The sequence below is a fragment of the Epinephelus fuscoguttatus genome, linkage group LG2 (assembly GCF_011397635.1).
Source record: "Epinephelus fuscoguttatus linkage group LG2, E.fuscoguttatus.final_Chr_v1".
NCBI classification, from domain to species: domain Eukaryota; kingdom Metazoa; phylum Chordata; class Actinopteri; order Perciformes; family Serranidae; genus Epinephelus; species Epinephelus fuscoguttatus.
Window position 1 is genome coordinate 4,891,501 of NC_064753.1, and position 18,759 is coordinate 4,910,259.

Here is an 18,759-nt window from a genome sequence, read left to right on the forward strand (position 1 = left end):
TGTGTGAGGTCATACTATACTCCAGATGAAATTACACCTCTAGTTCTTCACATAGCAATTTTTTAATTCCTTCAATCTAGAAATGATGAATTTCGCTTATTGCTCCTTTAAAGATGACAATGTATATCGATGTTTTCACTTTGCATCAATGAAATTGGATTGTTGATGGACCGTTGCACTCCTAGTACATACCCTTGATATAGACAATAAAAACATGTTCTGTAAAATGTGCATAACCTTTTTTTTTTCTTTTTTGCTTAGTGTACACATATAAATATGCTGGAAGAATAGCTTTGTAAACAAGAGAATGCCAGTGAAAAAGTCTACAAAATTTTAAATTGGGGCCACCCAACCTGAGCATACAAGAGACAGAAATGATTTTGGGGCTTTCAGCTGGTAATAAATCTCAGTGCATCGTGACATACAGAGTCCAGAGCATGCAAACACTGAAAGGGTGCATTCATATACAAAGGTAGTAGTAGTAGTAGTAGTAGTAGTAGTAGTAGTACTACTCAGTGATAGAAAAGGGGTCCCTTAAAGAGGCAACAGATAGCATCTTTTCCTAAATATATCATTATGAAAATAATGTGGGCTGCACAGGGTAGTGGCCACAGTAAAATCAGACTATCAGCGTTTACATAGGTTAGTTAGTTGTTGTGCAACAAGCTTCTGCCACTGGTGCCGAAATTTTGCGGAAAAAATCTGATTTACAACAGGAAACACGTCATGTATTGCAAAATTGGTTGGTCAGCCAATCAGGGACGGGAGCGAGTCCTTATGAGGAGTTGGGCATGAGATAGTTGAGTCACAAGCACAATGGCAGACGGACAAAGTTTGGAAACAAGTGAAAAACGGCCTGGCAAAAGAAAACGAGCTCCTCTGTCTGAGGAGGCAAAGAAGAGCAAAACTTTGTTTCCCATTCACTTTGAGCTCCAACCGGCCGCATCGTTTCCATACGGTACCGTTTATTCGGGACTGTTAACATGTGCATATTGGTATAATTCCACTACCTACTGTTGTTTGTACTGATACTGTACATATTGGTATAATTTACTGCGAGTTGTTTGTACTGGTACTGTGCATTCTGGTATAATTATTTGCATTACTATTTGTTTTTTTTCTTCAGATAAATCAGATAATTGTTGCGTGGTCTCTTTACTCATTTATTTAGTAGAGTGTCCACACACCTGCACATTCTACATACACACAGAGGTATACTGGTGGCTTTACAGCCTACATTTTATTGATTATCTCTGATCCCCACAGTCAGTTTTGTCTTTGTGACAGTGCAATGCAACACCACTGACGCTAGGTGGCGCCAAGCAAAAAAACCCCAAATCCTATCTGTTGGCTCTTTTTTTTTTCGGCAGGGGAGGGGGCATTTTTAGCCTTTAATGGATAGGACAGACAAGGGTGAAAGAGGGAGAGAGAGAGGGAGTGACATGCAGCAAGAGGCCACAGGCTGGAGTTGAACCCGGGCCGCTGTGGCAGCAGCCTTGTAAATGGGGCGCCTGCTCTACCACTAAGCCACCGACGCCCCCTTTCTGTTGACTCTTTAAGAGAAAAGGTTGGGAATCACCAGTGTAGAACAGCAAATGAAGGCTTTCAGACAGTGGGGAAAGGCAGCTGAAAAACTCCTTATAAACTCTCCCTTCCTCTCAGCTTGTCGTCCACTCTGTTTTGAAATAGCAGGAAACATTTCCAGTTCAGAGGCAGACTGGAGAGCTAGCATGAAAAGCTGAACAGACAAAGAAATTCAAGGAAAAGATGTCACAGTGCCGCCCACCTCAGTCTGACTGTTGACTGGCCTCTGGGAAGTGCAGCGTTTCACACAAACGATGTTGCCAAAATAAAATAGAACTTACAGATAACATTATCTGTTTAGCAGCTTCACTAGTTGTCTGGGGGAAAGAGAATCTGTTTGGTTTCATTCTTGGCAGCCTGAACTGTGTGACAGGGAAAGAGCAGAGAAAAAACACTCCAAGCAAGCGCTAGTGTAGGTTACCTGTCAATTTGGGCTTTTTTTGAGCTTTCTGTTCCTCTGAGATTATCTGTAAGTTTGTATGCTGTTAAGAAGGAGTCGCTTTTTTCCTGCCAGCCCCAGAAACAGGCCCCTCTCCTGCTCCATCTCTGTTTCCCCCACATGAATTAAAGTAAATCTCTACAGTAAAGTGAAGATTTTTCATCGTTGTGTAAGGCTAACCTCTGGGCTGCTGTCCCACAGCTACTGTAATCCTGTGCACCCAAAGCATAAGTGTCTCTGGCAGTTCTCTGTTACAAACTAGGAAACTGTCTGACAGCTGCCCTTACTCTAAAGAGGAGAGAAGGAAAGGAAGGAGAATGAAGAATAGAAAAAAGAAGGCAAGGAAGAAAAACATGTTGTATAAATGTGGAGCAGGGAGATGATAACACACATTCAAAAACATTTACACTGCAAAAGTCATTAGTTAAATGATGTGGCTCTTCTCTAACAAACATTTATTTCTAAAACTGAGTCCTTTCTTTCTCATTGCTTGGCCGACCCAACTTTTTGGAGCTAATCCTGTTTGCCATGCAGTCTGGTGCTCTATGGTTGGCTGAAGCTTACACTGAGACAGCCAATCAATCACCAGCCTCCCAACCTGTTTCAGCAGAGAGGGAGAGGGCACCATCCTCCAGACTCTGATTCACCAGGCCTGCACGCGCACACACACACACACACACACACACACACGTATCTGCTACATTAAATAAAACATTGCATGAAAACACAGGGCCATGTACATGAACCCTTGACATTTACAGATATTGAACTGGCAGTGACTCATCATGGTTGATATCTAAACAGAAATGCTCCCTATTTGTTGTCAGTCTTATTTGGTTTGACTCAGTTAAAGTTATTTTTGATTTCATTAAACTGTCACCATCATAATGATCCACAAGAATGCAGAGGATTTAGCTGTGAAATGAGTAAATGGTAAACCAACAAAAACATTAAATATTAAGCTAAATCAACCTGACAATGGTGTGGGTGTTGGTGACACTGATCGGACGCTCTGCAAGAACATCAAAAAATCTTTTGGCAGCAAATTCCGGAGCAGATTCTCCAGATCAGGATGGACGGATTTGGGGATTTTTGATGGATTGCTGCTGGTTATAAAGATCCAGATTTATTGTCAATCCTTTGTTTGTTTTCTGCGGGTACACCAGCTGTTTCAGTGCACATTGGCCAGCTGTATATTGTCAGCCTGATTATCAGACCGAATTATCATTTTGTTTTCAATTCCATATTCAGTCTCACATCATGTTCCTGTTAGCTAGTTTCAGTTTTGGAGGTGTTGTTATTTTGTCTTGACCAATTTAACCTGACTGACAGAGATTTGGGCTGAGATTCAAAAGTCTGGAACCATGCTAATGATAGAATACTCTAGAATGCAGTAAAAAGCCTCAAGATGGATGTCTTAAGCTGATATGCATGATCAACGCATTTTCACACCAACCTCATCACATACCTTTGGTCATGGAGTTTCCACGTCAAGATACGACTTGCAAGCTACGGTGGGTGCATTGGTTGTTGACGTTCTGGAACACCATATCAACTTCAGCCTGTTACATGCATTGTCTGTTTTTAAAAAATACACTGTATTCTGTTTTCACAGGAAATGTACAGTTTGCATGCAGTTTATGTAAAACATGAACAACATGAATTGATGTTTTTTTCCTTCAACAACGAAGGCACATGGTTACGTTTAGCCAACACCCACGTGGTTAGGTTTACACAACAAAAGCACCGAGTTGGATTTCGGAAATAAGAACAGGATTTGACTTTACAGTCTTGCAGGAAGTGAACACCGGCCTCCTGGGTGAAAGTCGGTGGTTGTTGTACCCATCCAACACCCCTCCTGCCCAGATAACTTGCGTTTCCCCCTGACGCTCCCCCTTTTTTGTTGCCGTCTGATGCTAGTACTTGCTGAACAACTACCAGTTTGACAGGATCGGGACTGAACCCCGTCATACATATTTTCATGTGTAGGTATTGGCAAAATACACTGACCAAAAATATAAATATAAAACTTTTGTTTTGCTCCCATTTTTCACAGGTTTAAGTTAAAGATTTAAAGGACAACTTAGGTATTTTTCAACCTGGGCTCTATTTCCTCATGTGTATGTGTGCGCATGATTCATGGGTACAACTCGTTCTAAAATTGGTTCAGTATTGAGCCGCGAAACGAGCTAAAACGGTAATGGGGACAAATGCGTCCCGTATAAAAGTGCTTTTTTTCGCCACTGACCAGTTCAGATCGCCAGTGTTATCTCTGTAAATAGCATATGGTTGCGCCCCAGGGGCAGTGGTGAGTGTGAATGAGTGGAGTCAGCTGTCAGTCAGTGTTGGAGCAGAGAGGCGGAAGGTGTCCTCGCTTGGTAATGTAAATGAGTATGTGTGTGTGAAGTGTGTGTTACGCTAGAAGAGTCAGAGGACCGAGTCTTTTACGTGCTACCCCCTGGAGTGTTACCGGAGTTTTTGGAGTGCTCAAATAACCAGGCCTTTTTCCCGAACGCAAGAACAGGATGTTGCGCAACACCCGGTACAGCTTTCACAGGCTGCCTTTGTCGGACGGCGAGATGCTGAAGTTGTGGCTAGTTGTGCTACAAATGGATGCTAACACTCCTCTCCAGACACTGCGCCTTGCAGACCATCGGGTCTGCAGTGCTCACTTCTCCCAAGATGACTACTGCCAGCCGAAGAAGAGAAGACATTCAATCCCGAAACACCTCTTCCTCAAGAAAACGGCTGTCTCACGAGTAGAGAGAGCTACAGACACAGTGGAGCAAAGCTTGTGACATCACACAGCCCAGAGGTAAGGGAAAGGCTAAGTTAGCATGCTATTTACAGAGATAGCACTGGCGATCTGAACCGGTCAGTGGCGAAAAAACACACACTTCACACACACATACTCACTTACAGTACCCAGCGGGGCAGCCCTCCCCCCTCTCTGCTCCAACACTGACTGACAGCTGACTCCACTCATTCACACTCACCACTGCCACAGGGCCGCTACCATATGCTATCTACAGAGATAACACTGGCGAATTGAACTGGTCAGTGGCGAAAAAAAGCACTTTTATACGGGACGCATTCGCCCACATTACCATTTTAGCTCGTTTCGCGGCTCAATACTGAACCAATTTTAGAACGAGTTGTACCCATGAATCATACGCACACATACACATGGGGAAATAGAGCCCAGGTTGAAAAATACCGAAGTTGTCCTTTAAGACCTTTTTAATTAATTATTCACTCAATAGACATATTTCTTTCAAATTTTGGTCACAGATTCGTAAAAATATTTGTTATTAAGCACATTACTGTACAGGTGTGCCTTGGGATGGTCACAATAAATGGACACTCTAAAATGTGCAGTTTGATCTCACAACATGTCACAGATGGAGCATGCCCCTGGCATTGTGGATGGGTCCAGCAACCACAGACTTTTACCCGGGAGGCAGGTGTTCATTTCCCTTAAGATTGTAACGCCAAACCCTGTACTGTTTTTTTCCTAAACCCAACCACGTGCACGAGAAGGCAAAACATAACCATGTGCATTTGTTTTTGAAGTAAAAAAACGTTGTACCAACGTGCTTTTGTTGCCTAAACCTAACCTGTGTGTTGGCTAAATGTAACAAGTGCATTTGTTGTTGAAGGAAAAAAACATCAATTTGTATTGTTCTATCAACATAGTGCTTTTATTTTTACATAGACTGTAGGCAAACTATACATTTCCTGTGAAAACGAAAGTGCATTTTTTAAAAACAGACATGTAACAGGTTGAAGTTGATACGGCATACCAGAATGTCAACAACCAATGCATCTAGGGTACCTTGCATGTCATATCTAGACGTGGAAAGTCCATGACCAAATGACAACATGAGTGACAAGGTCGGAGTGAGAATCCGCTGCCTGTGTAGTAATGATACTGTTTAATCAGCATCTTGATATGCCACACCTGACAGGTAGATGGATTATCTTGAAAAGGAGAAGTGCTCATTACCAGAAATTTTAATACATTTGAGACCAAAATTTGAGAGAAATATAACTGGAGTGCATGATTTTTTTTTAGATTTTGATCTGGAACCTGTAAAAAAAAAAAGGGAAGCAAATACAAAAGTTTTGTGTTTAAATTTTTCTTCAGTATAAAACCCAATCTATTTTCATGTCTTTGTTTGTTTCTTCAACAATGCTAGTAGCCAAAACTGCCCTAAATCAGAAGAGCGCTGCTGTATAAGGATGGTGGAAAAAATTATACTAATAAGTACATAAATACCTTCCCTTGTGTATTGGCTGATACACTTGGATTTAAATCTGGGCCAACGCGATGTGATGAGGACATCCCAGCCTTTCAGTCTACTCCCACCCCATGTCCCTGCCCTTTTTACTCCTCCTCATTTATTCCTGTGCCTCTCTTCCCAGTCTATTCTTTCATTGCTACCCATTGTCTTTTTCTTCTTCTGCTATCTCACTCTTCATTCCTCATTTTCGCTTCTCCTTCGGGGAGCTGCTCTCTTATCTATTTTTATCATGCGGCCTGGAAAGAAAGCAGACAGGAACATAACAGGACAGAAAGGAGCAGCTATTCCACTCCCCACAATCACCACACTCTGAATCCTGTCATCTCCCCTCCCGTGCTTCCTGGTTTCACTAGCCTTTAATTCTACTTTCTATTCCTCCATCTTCAACAGTGAGTCTCCCACAATTTCACACTGTATTTCTAAATGCTTCCACTTTTCACCCTTAGATGTGTTTGACCCTCTACACCTTTCTCGATCTCATCTTCTATTTCAGTCTTTTACAGCTCTGAACCTCTTTCCTGCCTTTTTCTCTCTTACACCCACCACCATTTGTTCTTTCTTCTCACTGTAATAGCTCTTTGTCTTCTTTGGTTGTGCAGGCCAATCTGAGGAAGTTCATGGATCTCATCCAGCATAATCAGGTGGACAAAGTGTCTAAGATGTTGGAGAGGGGCTTCGATCCCAACTACCATGACAGTGAGACCGGTGGTAAGGCAGCACTCTGCATACATGTGGAAACACCAATCACACACAGTCTTCAAAAGTAAAATTGATGAAATGTATGAGTACCAAAAAATGAAAAGTACTGTATTTAAATGTAAGTTTGTATTTGTGTGTATGCCTGCACGTCTTCTTCCTACACCAGGGTGTTCTCCAGAACAGGTATTTGTAACTAGGAGCGTTTAGAATCACAAAAGCTGAAACAAAGAAATAGTGGAAGAAGAGTTAGATACTCATTAATTCATCCAGAGTCCTGATTCCCAGTCTGTGACCATCAATAATCCCAATTTGTGCCAAGTGATTGGGCTAGTCACTGTCCTAGCAAATGTCCTCCATCATTCTAAGGATAGTATTCTTTCAGTGTGGACACTGACCCCTCCTGCATAGATTCAGGTATAGAATTACTTGTACGGTATGTAGGCTAACAAGTAATGAGAGACAGGTGGGTGTCATTTCCAGAGTGGAGGCAGCAAATCTTCTGAAGGGTTTTATTGGTTCAGCATAGTGTTCATATTGGTAGGTTTTTTTTTTTGTTTGTTTTTTTTTTAATTTAATTTAAGTCTTGCATTGACTTTCATTGTTAGTTTTTATCATATTAGGTCAACCTCATCCTGTTTTTTTGCATCTGCTGTGGCCAGAGGTATTATATTTTCAGGTTTTCTGTCAGTCTATCCGTCTGCCCATCTGTGTGTCCGTCCAATTCAAGTGAGTGTAATATCTCAAGAAACTGTGAGGGAATATTTTTCAAATTTGGCACAAATGTTTACTTGGACTCAAGAATTAACTGATTAGAATTTGGTTGTCAAATGTCAAAGGTCAAGGTTACTGTGACCTTTAAAAAAACATGTTTTTGACCATAATTCAAGAACTCATACACTACTTATTAGGGATACACAATATTGAATTTTTTTTTTGCCAATATCAATATCCGCATTTTTACCCACCTAATTTTAGTAATCCTCAGTCTCTTCTCTAGTAGAATTAACACCATACTATACATGCGTATACTTATTGAGATGGCCCACCAGCAGATGGAGACTTAAAGTAGAATGCATTCTAATGAATGTAATATTCATTCATTGTGCAAAATAAGAAAAAAGCATGTTGGACGACTCTGATAGTTCATTTTAGAGCTGGTATTGGCCAATACTGATGACGTGCCGATATTATTGTGTATCCCTGCTACTGCTGACATTTTTACTGAAGCAGAGCACGCAGACGCCTCTAGAATGTTTTCAACTACATTTCAGTCTTTTTTCATCAATATTATTGTATGCTGATATAGTCACAGTCAGTGTTAAATTATGTCGGTGCCATCTTGTCATTGTCTCATCTTAGTCGTGGAAAAAAGAGTTGTTGACAAACATAGTTTTCATTAACCAAATTAACACGTGTCCAGCATTTAAAAAATAAAAAATTAAACAAGAGGAAGTGAATCCAAATAGACCGGAGGATAATGAGACCTCATCCAAAATGTGGTTTACCCAAACAGACCAGAACACAGAGAGAACACCGAAACAGTTAATAGTGTGATGCTCCACCAAATAACAAGTTGCTGCAAATGAAAAGAAAGGTGGTACATGTCATTTTTCCTGCACATGCTTTCTCCTGTGATCATTATGATGCACTACAAAGATGAATGTTGGTTGTTGTTTTGATTTTTGTATTAGGCATATTGATACCCAGAAAAAAGCATGAAGAATTCAATTACAAAGGTCAGTTCGGGTAACGAATATACCATTTGCCTTTGTTTTATTCTTAACTAAACCTGATGGTGTGAGTCTTATCATCGTACTGCTTGTTTATGAAAAAAAAAAAAATCTAGTCATTACTAAATACAATGAGGAAGTGTTATTATTTTTATATAATTTCAACACACTTTCCCTTGTTTACTGTTAATCCATCTTTCCTCAACCTGCATTACCCATTTCCACTTCACTTTGTTGACCCATCATTATCCAGAATGCTTTTGGATGACCACAGAAAACATATATGAGCTTGCTGTTTTATTTGGCTACTGTTGTGTTCCTCCTGATGGATTTCTTTCCTGTGTAAATGGCAGTGTCTTACCCACAAGCTCCACAGCAAATTAAGTGCACAAGTGAGTGGATCATGTTCATGTTTGGAGGTAATATGTTATTATTCTTGCCGATTTGCAGTCTCCCCAGACACTGGACTCTCTGCCTACAAGTGGGCCTAGGAGGTCTTATAACTATTATCCTAGCCTAGTGTTGCATGGAACACCTGCTCACTTTGTCTTTATGGAACATTCGTGAACTGTGTTGAGAACACATTGACATTAGGTTACAGCTCATTACTCTGGGCACTGGCAGCCCCCCTGTGTGGTTGTGTGTAAAACATAGAGCCAAGTCTTTGGCTACAATAACCTTGTGTACTCAGAATGCAGCAGGCTGACTGAACACACATATTCCCCTCAGGAAGACCTGGTATACAGCTTGCATGTTCACATCTGGAAGACAGTCAGCACAAACATACTCCTTCACTGCTGCCCAAAGGGTAACATTCTCCTCTCCTGTAGCTGGCTGTTTTGTACCTTTGTGAACATCTGCATTTGGGTGGTAATTAGCAGGGCTTTTTACATTTGGCAACAAAGCCAAACAGCCATCTCTGTTATAGCACAGTTTACCACTGTGACACTATTAACAAGGGCTGGAATTTTAACAGGCTGTTGGCTCCCTCTGTGTTGTCTTGAAGCCACCCAAGTTATAAAAAGTCTTGAGATATCTGCCTTTTAAACAACTCCCTCAGTCAGCAGCCCTGTCTCCCAGATATCACCTTTAGATATAACTAATTTGAAACAGCAAATACATTTTGAGGGAAATTTTGAGTGTGTGTGTGTGTGTGTGTGTGTGTGCGCGCGCATGCGTGTGCGTGTGCGTGTGCGTGCGTCTGTGTGAGATTGGGATGATGAGTATTTTTAGGATTTGAGTAAGGTTGATGTTTTAAAAAAAAACATATATATTATCTACACATACATGTATTATATGTGAAGTGGGCCAGCATGAAGATCAAGCCTAGTAAGTCTAGAAACATCTCAATACATAGAGGGAAGTTAAGTGATAGGAAGTTTGTCATAGAAGATGAGGAAATCCCAACAATTAGGGAAAAGTCAGTAAAGAGCTGGAGTTGAATGATGAGGAACAGGTGTTGAAATTTAGAAAAGATGTGGCTTAAGGTTTGGATAGAATAGATAAATCAGAACTTCCAGGAAAGTTGAAGTTGTGGTGTTTGCAGTTTGGGCTATATCCTAGGTTAATGTGGCCATTGTCAGTTTATGAAATTCCAGTATCCGTTGTGGAGAGAATTGAAAGGTTGGTTAGCTCCTATATTAGGAAGTGGTTGGGCGCTCCTAGGTGCCTAAGTAGTGTTGCATTATATGGAAAAGGGATACTTCAGCTGCCAGTATCTAGTTTAACAGAGGAATTTAAATGTACCAAGGTCAGGACAGAGCTCTTGTTATCTGGGAGTAAGGACGTGGTAGTTAGGAGTGTGGTTCCAAATCCAACCAAGGGGAGGAAGTGGAACCCAAGATCAGCAGTTCAGGAGGCAGAGGCAGCTCTCAAAGATAAAAGAAAGCTGGTTGTGGAACAGATACGTAGACAGGAGGAGATATTAAGGGGTGCAAAGGTAGTGGCCCAGGCTAAACAGGGACAGTGGATGAATTGGGAAAGTGTAGAGAAGAGGAAGCTTAGTTGGAGGGACCTGTGGAGTATGGAGGAGAATCATATTAGATTCTGGTAGGGGCTACATACGATGTGTTACCAACGCCCCTAAACCTAAAATTGTGGGTAAATGGGGACCCATCATGCCCATTGTGTTCAGGTACTGCAACCAAAAAGCATATTTTGTCAGGCTGTAAAGTTAGCTTGTCACAAGGCAGATATACGTGGGGACATAACCAGGTGTTGAAATGTTTAGCTGCAGGCATTGAAGGGAAAGGAGGACAGGTAAATTTGGAAGGATTTAAGAATAGAAGTTTAGCAATTCAGTTTGTCCGTGAAGGGGAGAAATACAGAAGGGATAAGCTAGTAAGGAGGCAAGGGTGTGGCCACCTAGAAGGTGATTGTGATTGGGAAATGCAAGTATATTTAGGGGGAAAGCTTGTTGTTCCCCAGAAAACAGTTTGTACCAATAAGAGGCCTGACATGGTGTTGTGGTCAGTGAGTCAACGGATAATTTATTTCATTGAGCTGACAGTTCCTTGGGAAGACTCAGTGGAAGAAGCCTATGAAAGAAAAAAAGCTTAGATATGCAGAAGCTGAGCAGCGAGGATGGAAAACTAGGATTTGTCCAGTGGAAGTGGGGTGTAGGGGATTCATAGCAAGATCAGCTGTCTTGCTCCTGGGGGAACTCGGAGTGTGGGGACAGAGTTTATCTTCTCTATCTCCTTTTACTTAGCTTATATTGGAGTTATGATTTGTAGCATGTGAAATAGTGAATGGTGAATGTGCTAGGAAAGGTAGTACCTGGAGCTTGCATAAATGTAGCCTGGGTTTGTTGAAGGTGGCAGTGCTGTTTGGGTTGAGAAAGCCATTTGTAATGTAAGGTAAATGAGGTTGTTGGGTCGGTGCGGGGAGCAGTGAGAGCTGGCATTAGGGCAGTGTCTCTGGGATGCCAGAGATTACTGTCTAGCCTCTGGAGGTGTCGTGGGACCAACTAGATGAAACACTGGTAGAAGGAGGTTCCCACCTGATGACCCCAAAGACGTGTTAGTTATCACTGCTCACTGGTCTGTGTAGTTAAGCCTTGCCATAATAGCTTATCGTAGGGCTTAGGAGGTTATTCACTGCTGATCCTTTATCTAGAGCACAAATTTATTGTGTTTATTTGAAATGTTTATCCATCAGTCATTGTTTTCTCCCTTGTAATGTGTGAAGGTAGAATGATGCCAGAGGTGAAAACAAAAATTATACAAAGAGGGACAAAAGAAAAAAATATATGAAAATATATGTGAAGAACTCAGGTAGTTTTGGGGTAGGGTTGGGGGGTTGCATAGGTAGCAGGCTGGCACCGGAGTCGACCATCAGAGCGAGCAACCCAGAAACATAGGAGGCAGCACTGTAGCAACAGAAAAATTGGTGTCAACTCTAATCTAAGTGAGAAATGAGATAAAAAAAAAAAAAAAGTGGAGGCTGGTATCAGTGGTGGGCAAAGCCCAGACCCTTAGGAGGGGGTTGCTCACCCTGGTAACCAGTGTCTTTCTTTTATTTAAAAAATGTTGGTTATGTTTTTTTTTCTGATAAATTCTTTAATACGATAATATGATGAATGAGCCGACAAACCCTTGGGTTTGAAAAACAGGCCACTGACAGGGATGAGAGGCTGCTCAACGGCCTCTTTTTTGGGGGGGGCTGTTCAGAAATGTTGTCTCTGAACAGCGATTGAACAGCTCTAAGCTGCGGTTACCTTGCCACAACAACATGATTAAAAAAGCTGTTTAGTAGCATACAAACTTAATTTCTAGGAGATAGGGTTGCAGTTAAAGAATTAAAAAACAGAGAGAATTTTAATTGGACTGGAATATCACTTAAATATTGTCTGCTTAGCCCTCTATTTGCGCAGATTGGCTTTTGGATGAGTACAATGTTCAATGGGAACAGTGGTCCTATAGACAGAAAACTCTCAAGGCTTTTAATTAAAACACACCAGGACAAGTAGTTAGTCTTGTTAAGAGGTGTGCATCTAAAGCGCTTGAATTACTGTGGCATTGAAAACCACACAAGGCTCAGCTTTACTGACAAATGGGGACACTCATTATTATGTGAGGACTAAGGGCTCATTTATACTTCCTTTATGTACAAAAATAGATTTGTCAGTTTCAGATGTTGTAAAATTCACTGCCCTCATGCTTTCATGTGTCCTTTATGATGGCATTAAAACAGCCAATAGATGGCACTAGAGGGCGAAGTCAAAAGTTTCACACAGCAGCAAATAAGGTGATGGTGGGGGAGTTCAAAATACTGTACCTTTATATTATGATTCTTTCTGTACCACCATTATTTAAATTTCTTCTTCATCTCCTGCGGTCATATTTTACTTACTTACACTTACTGTGCTGCACTGCCTGCATGATCTGTGGTGCTATCATCTCTATCTGCAACCTTTCAGAAAACATGCACAAATGCAGATGAAATTAATGCAGACTACAGACACAGGCTGAGCACAAATAACAAATAATTATGATGAATAGCACTCCATGAAAAAGCAACACTTTTTGCTGTTCTGTCTTTCAAAAGAACAGAGGAATTCATTCTTTTCTGAAAACAGTCATTTTAATACAACACTGTCTTCGTCGCTGTGTTAAGAGAGGGAATTACATTTCTTGGATTTCAAAATAACTTTTACCATTTACCTGAAGCAGCCTGTGTTTAAAAGCTCTTTACAATAATTTGTAGCGCTGGTTTACCAGAGTATTAAGACAATTGACAATTATGTTTATTTACGACCATTTAATGAATATGTCAAGGGTATCTCAGCGGTGCAGCTGCTCTTAACACAGCTAGCATTGAGTGGACAGAGATTGGCCAGAATTAAAAAAAAAAACTGGTCTATTGAGGCAAATAAAGGTGAAGCTGAGAGGAGAAAGCATCATTAAGCAGAGAATTGAGGTTATCTTAATGGGCTTTGAGAGCTATTGTTAAATGAATGCCTTATTGCTGAGGGGAAGAGGAGTCTCTGCAGATTAGGACTCTTGTTACTCAGCTCTTACCAGCGATTGATTACAGCTGTCCGGCAAAAGCTCTCCACTGTGATTAACTAAATAAAATACAAATACTCCTCTTCCTCCTGCTGCTCATCTCAGCACAGCTGGTAAAATCAGGGCTCATTTTCATCCCTTCATAAGAAGCCACTCGCTGCCATTCATACTGGTATGACGTGAGAAATGACTGCCACACATTTGAGAATTGCTTGAACTAATCTGTCACAACAAACACAGAGATTTCATTTCCTTGTTTCCTCCCTGTTTCACTGTTTTCTGTCAATCTCCCCACATCCCCAACAAAGAGTTTTTCACACAAAAAACAACAATGAATAAAAGGTCAATATACAAATTTACAAATTTAATACATCAGCCAAGTGTCAGCATGCAACCTGAAAGAAGCTGTGTCTAACATACACTGGCACAACCTGCCAGTATTCAACATGTCGATTTCTTTCATTTTTATTTTTTTTTTAACCTTTATTTAACCAGGTAATAGACTCGTTGAGTTTAAAATCTCTTTTACAAGACAATCATGGCCAAGAAAGGCAGCAACAGAGATTCCTGAAAAATGAGACATAAAGGTTACAACGCACTAGGGCTGTCAATGAATATTCTAAATTCAAATTTAAATTCGAATTTGAAAAAAAATTGGACCTTCAAATGTGAAAATTGATATTCGATTGTGGAGAAAAAAAAACACCACCACAGCTGTCCTCTTTGCGAGTGGGCGTTGGCCTGGGCCGCTGCACTGAACGCACTGCATAGGCCACAGCGCCCACGGAAGTGCTGCGAATCGCGCAGCGCACCAAAATTCTCGTGCCAGCTGGAGCACTTCCGTTCACATCAGACGCGCATTTCTGCACGCTGGTCGACAAGCGGTTCTGCTCCCAGCTGTTGTCTCCGTCACCCAGCTTGACACATTCGCCGGCCACGGAGCTGCAGCCAGTGTGGATGATACAATCCACGGGTCCACGGTCGTTTGTAACGTAATGTTATAGATAATTGTTTTATGTGTTTTAATGTGTAGGTATGTAAATGTTTTCAAAGACGTTTATATTGAAATAAAAATACCTACAAGTAGTTATGTTTCCTTGTATTAATACATATACAAGTTTGCCCTCTTGTGGACATAATGCAAAAAAAAAGAATTCGAATGGTTCGAACCTATGAGTTTTTTTTCGAAGGAATATTTGAATGTCATTTTTGAGAAATTTTGACAGCCCTACAATGCACAAGACAATAATAAATATAATTCTTTGGTATCATACCTGCTGTCTGTTTAATGTTGCACAAGAGTGAATGAATAGTCAACCTCTGCTGCGTCAAGAACTCTGAAACCCTTCAGGCTTTACTGTTAATTGTGGTTATTGTCATTAATTTAATTATTAATCAAAACTCCAAATTAATAGTTTAGCGTATTTTATGAGACTGATATCTTTAACTGGCTATCATTTTCCCTTTACGGGAATGGTGCTCCACGAGGTGATTTAATGTTAATTAAATCACATTATTTAACATAATTATTATTAATAATTATTAATTATTTCCGATAGCCAGTTTACGACTTTAGTGGTGTACCCTTGGTGAGGCCTAATATTGTTGTTTCCAACATAATTGGTGCCTCTGTGTGACACCCTGAAATTTATGTTCCCAAGCGACCATGAACCTGTCAAGTTGCATTTATAGTTTACATCCAGATCCGTGAAAACATGGATGCTTCACACACATCGACCCCCGTGACAACACGGAAGATCTATACAATCAGCACAGTTTCAAGGTCTGACACCAAAGATTAGTGTCACCAATTTAGTATCTGACCAAATGACTCCCCTTCTGTTCCTGAGATATGACATTGAGTAATGGCAAAATAAGTTTTTTTTTTTTTTTTTTTTTTTTTAAGAATATTACAATGTCACAATAAAGTTGGCTTTTGACTTTTTGGATATAAAATGCCATCACTTCTTTATATCCTATTAGACATTTGTGTGAAATTTTGCCAAAATTAGCAGAAGAATTCTTGAGTTATTGCCAAAAACATGTTTTGTGAGGTCACAGTGACCTTGACATTTGACCATCATATTTTCATTTGCTCATTCTTTACCCAAAGTGGGCAGTGTGTAAAATTTGAGGAAATACCCACAAGGCCTTCTTGAGATAACACATTCACGAAATGTGACAGATGCAAGGTTACAGTGACCTTTGACCTTTGACCACCAAAGTCAAATCACTTCATTCTCGACTCAAAGTGGATGTTTGTGCCAAACAAGAAATTCTCTTAAGCTGTTCTTGAGATATCATGTTTATTAGAATTAGACGCAAATCTTAAAAGATCATCCTTGAGTCTGAAGGAACGCTTTTGCCAAATTTGAAAAGATTTCCTCAAGACATTCTCGAGATAATGCATTCATGAAAATAAGACAGATGAGGTCACAACAACCTTGACCTTTGACCTATGTCCCTCAAATCTAAACATTTTATTAGGTAGACATTTGTGCCAAATTTGAAGAATTTGAAGAAATTCTGCTTGAGATATTGTGTTTACAAGAATGGGACGGAAGGACAGAGCGACAACCCAATCCGGCCACAGCTATTGCCATTGCAGAAGCATAAAAATCATGATAGTACATGGTAAAATCAGGACACATTAGTATGCTTAAAGAAAACTACTTCCATTTGCAGTTTTTGTATTTGGTGGTATGGCTTCTGTTCTGGGGCCTCTCTGCTTTTCCTCAGGCCTATACAGAAAGCCTAAGGTGGAAAGAGACCACACCCCTCTGCTAGGGCTGCTCGATTAATCAAATTTTAATTTAGATTATGATTTGGGTTTTCAGTGATTATGAAGACAAAATAATCGACATAAAACGATTATGCGCTTCCTGTCAGTTTATTCTTGTTGTCTTGTGTCGCCAATCAAACGCACCCAGAAGCCGCGCATGCGCAATACTGCCCCCTCCCCTCCTCTCCTCTATTCACTCCACAAGCCAGTCAAGAAGGTGATTGCCAAAGATTTCAAAAACAGCGTGCGGAAAATGGGAGAGCGAGAGAGGTTGGTCTGTGTGTGTGTGTGTGTGTGTGTGTGTGTGTGTGTGGCCGAACTCTGTCGTTCAGCAGAGGAGAATTGTAAACGCGCGACCATGTGGAGACAGAAATGACATGCCGTTGTGTAAATAAGTCATCACGTGTGCCGCATAATTGTTTGCATAATCGGGATTTAAATTTTCCATAATTGAGCAGCCCTACCCTCTGCCCTTTTATGCACCTATGTGGAAAGCCTAAGGTGGAGAGAGCACACCTATTTGCCCTTCCACGTGCATACAAGGAAAGCCTTAGGCAGAGAGAGCACACCTCTCCGCCATTCCACATGCTTACATGGAAAGCCTGAGGCAGAGAGAGCACACCACTCCGCCATTCCATGTGCCTATGTGGAAAGCCCTAAGGCAGAGAGAGCACACCTGTCTGTCCTTCCATGCGCCAACATAGAAAGCAGGGAGAGCAGCAGCAAAGACCCACTGGAAACAGAACAGAGTGGCATCAGTGACAAACAGAAATGACACTGGTAAGTCAGACACAACATGAGAAGAAAGAGCTGTGGTGGAGGTTGGTTACAAAGCAGCATGCAGAGGAAGCAGCAACAGTAGGCAGACCAAAGCAGTTTAAATAGAGCACCCTGAATGAGATTTGCCAATTGTTGTGTAGACAGGCATCATGTGATCTATTGGCTGATTCCCTTCCATCAATCAGCTGATCCATCAGTTGATTGTGCTGCTTGAGATCAGCTGGTGTAGCTGAGATTGGAGCTGGGCTTTACATCATGTCCTGCCCAAACTAACGCTATGCTTAGGTGAATGGGTAAAAACCAAGCAGCAACTTCTGAGGCTCAAAAGTAAAGCCTGTACGGAAGTGCCAAAAATTGCAATTCATCAACATGTTTACAGCTTGGTACAAAAAACAGTTTAGGTTCCTATTGCTAATTTCAGCATTCATGAACAGGGGGTGAATTTTTTTTATCACTCACCCATTTACATTTTATAAAGGCCCAAAGTTATGCATATAAGGGCGGGGCTGCTTGAGTGACAGGCTTAAAAATGACAATCCACAAACCAGTGGGTGACATCATGGAAAATACATCAATTATTTACACAGACTATGGTAAAAACTTCTGAAAGAGGCAAAGCTTACCTGGTGATGTTGCTTTAAGTCCATGCAGATGCAATGTCTGGTTATTAATTGTCTGCGCCATGTGACTTGGGCCCATACACAAGTTCAGGCACTGGGTGCTACTCTTGTGCCTACTGTATGCCAACTTTCAAGAGTGTGGAGGCAGATTGCGTCTGAGGTTGCTAAGCAACCCCAACCAGCACCGTGTCATAGCCTACTTACCTGAAATCCTGAGTTCGGAGCTGATCCTCTTTCAGGGGTTGTTTTTTAAGTGTGGAGGCTTAAATATCGCCGGTGGGACAGATATAAAGTTCTGGGTAGCTCTGCACTAAATTGATCAGCTTGTTCTCCATATTTCCCACAGACTGATACTTACGAAATAAAGGAAGGATATCTGCCATCTGTGATTGGTTGTTCATTTCACATGAATCCAGTGCACACTGCTGCATTCCAAAAGTTGAACCACAGACTGTTGATAAATCTAGACGGCCCACTTCAGATTCATTTCCTGTGTCTGTGTCACATGGGTTTCACCACTGCCCTGCCCCTTTAACAGAGGGCAGTTGTCTAGACTCTATTCATTCCAACTCCAAAACTGAACATGAGTACAGATTATGATGGTTTCTTTTGCCTCATAGTCACTTGAGTAAATATTGGAGCCATTTTTCACAAGCACCAAACATTTTGACACTGACAGACAGACAAATCAGGAGAAAAGTAACTAAGTATTTGAGATGTGTCTCTGTTTTAGCAACATACTACAAACACTCAATTTGTACTGTATATAATGTTGTATTGTTTTGAATTTGATTTCATCCATCTACACAACG

At 41.0% G+C, this 18,759-nt stretch overlaps 1 protein-coding gene across 3 annotated transcripts in view; it reads left to right on the forward strand.

The window, feature by feature from the left end:
- Positions 1-18,759, forward strand: part of LOC125904945 (SH3 and multiple ankyrin repeat domains protein 2-like) — a 465,143-nt gene that overhangs the window by 194,763 nt on the left and 251,621 nt on the right. For all 3 annotated transcript variants that reach the window (XM_049602644.1, XM_049602655.1, XM_049602662.1), the window contains one exon: positions 6,927-7,035. In XM_049602644.1, the coding sequence (XP_049458601.1) occupies positions 6,927-7,035 (109 nt within the window). The remainder of the gene's footprint in view (positions 1-6,926; positions 7,036-18,759) is intronic.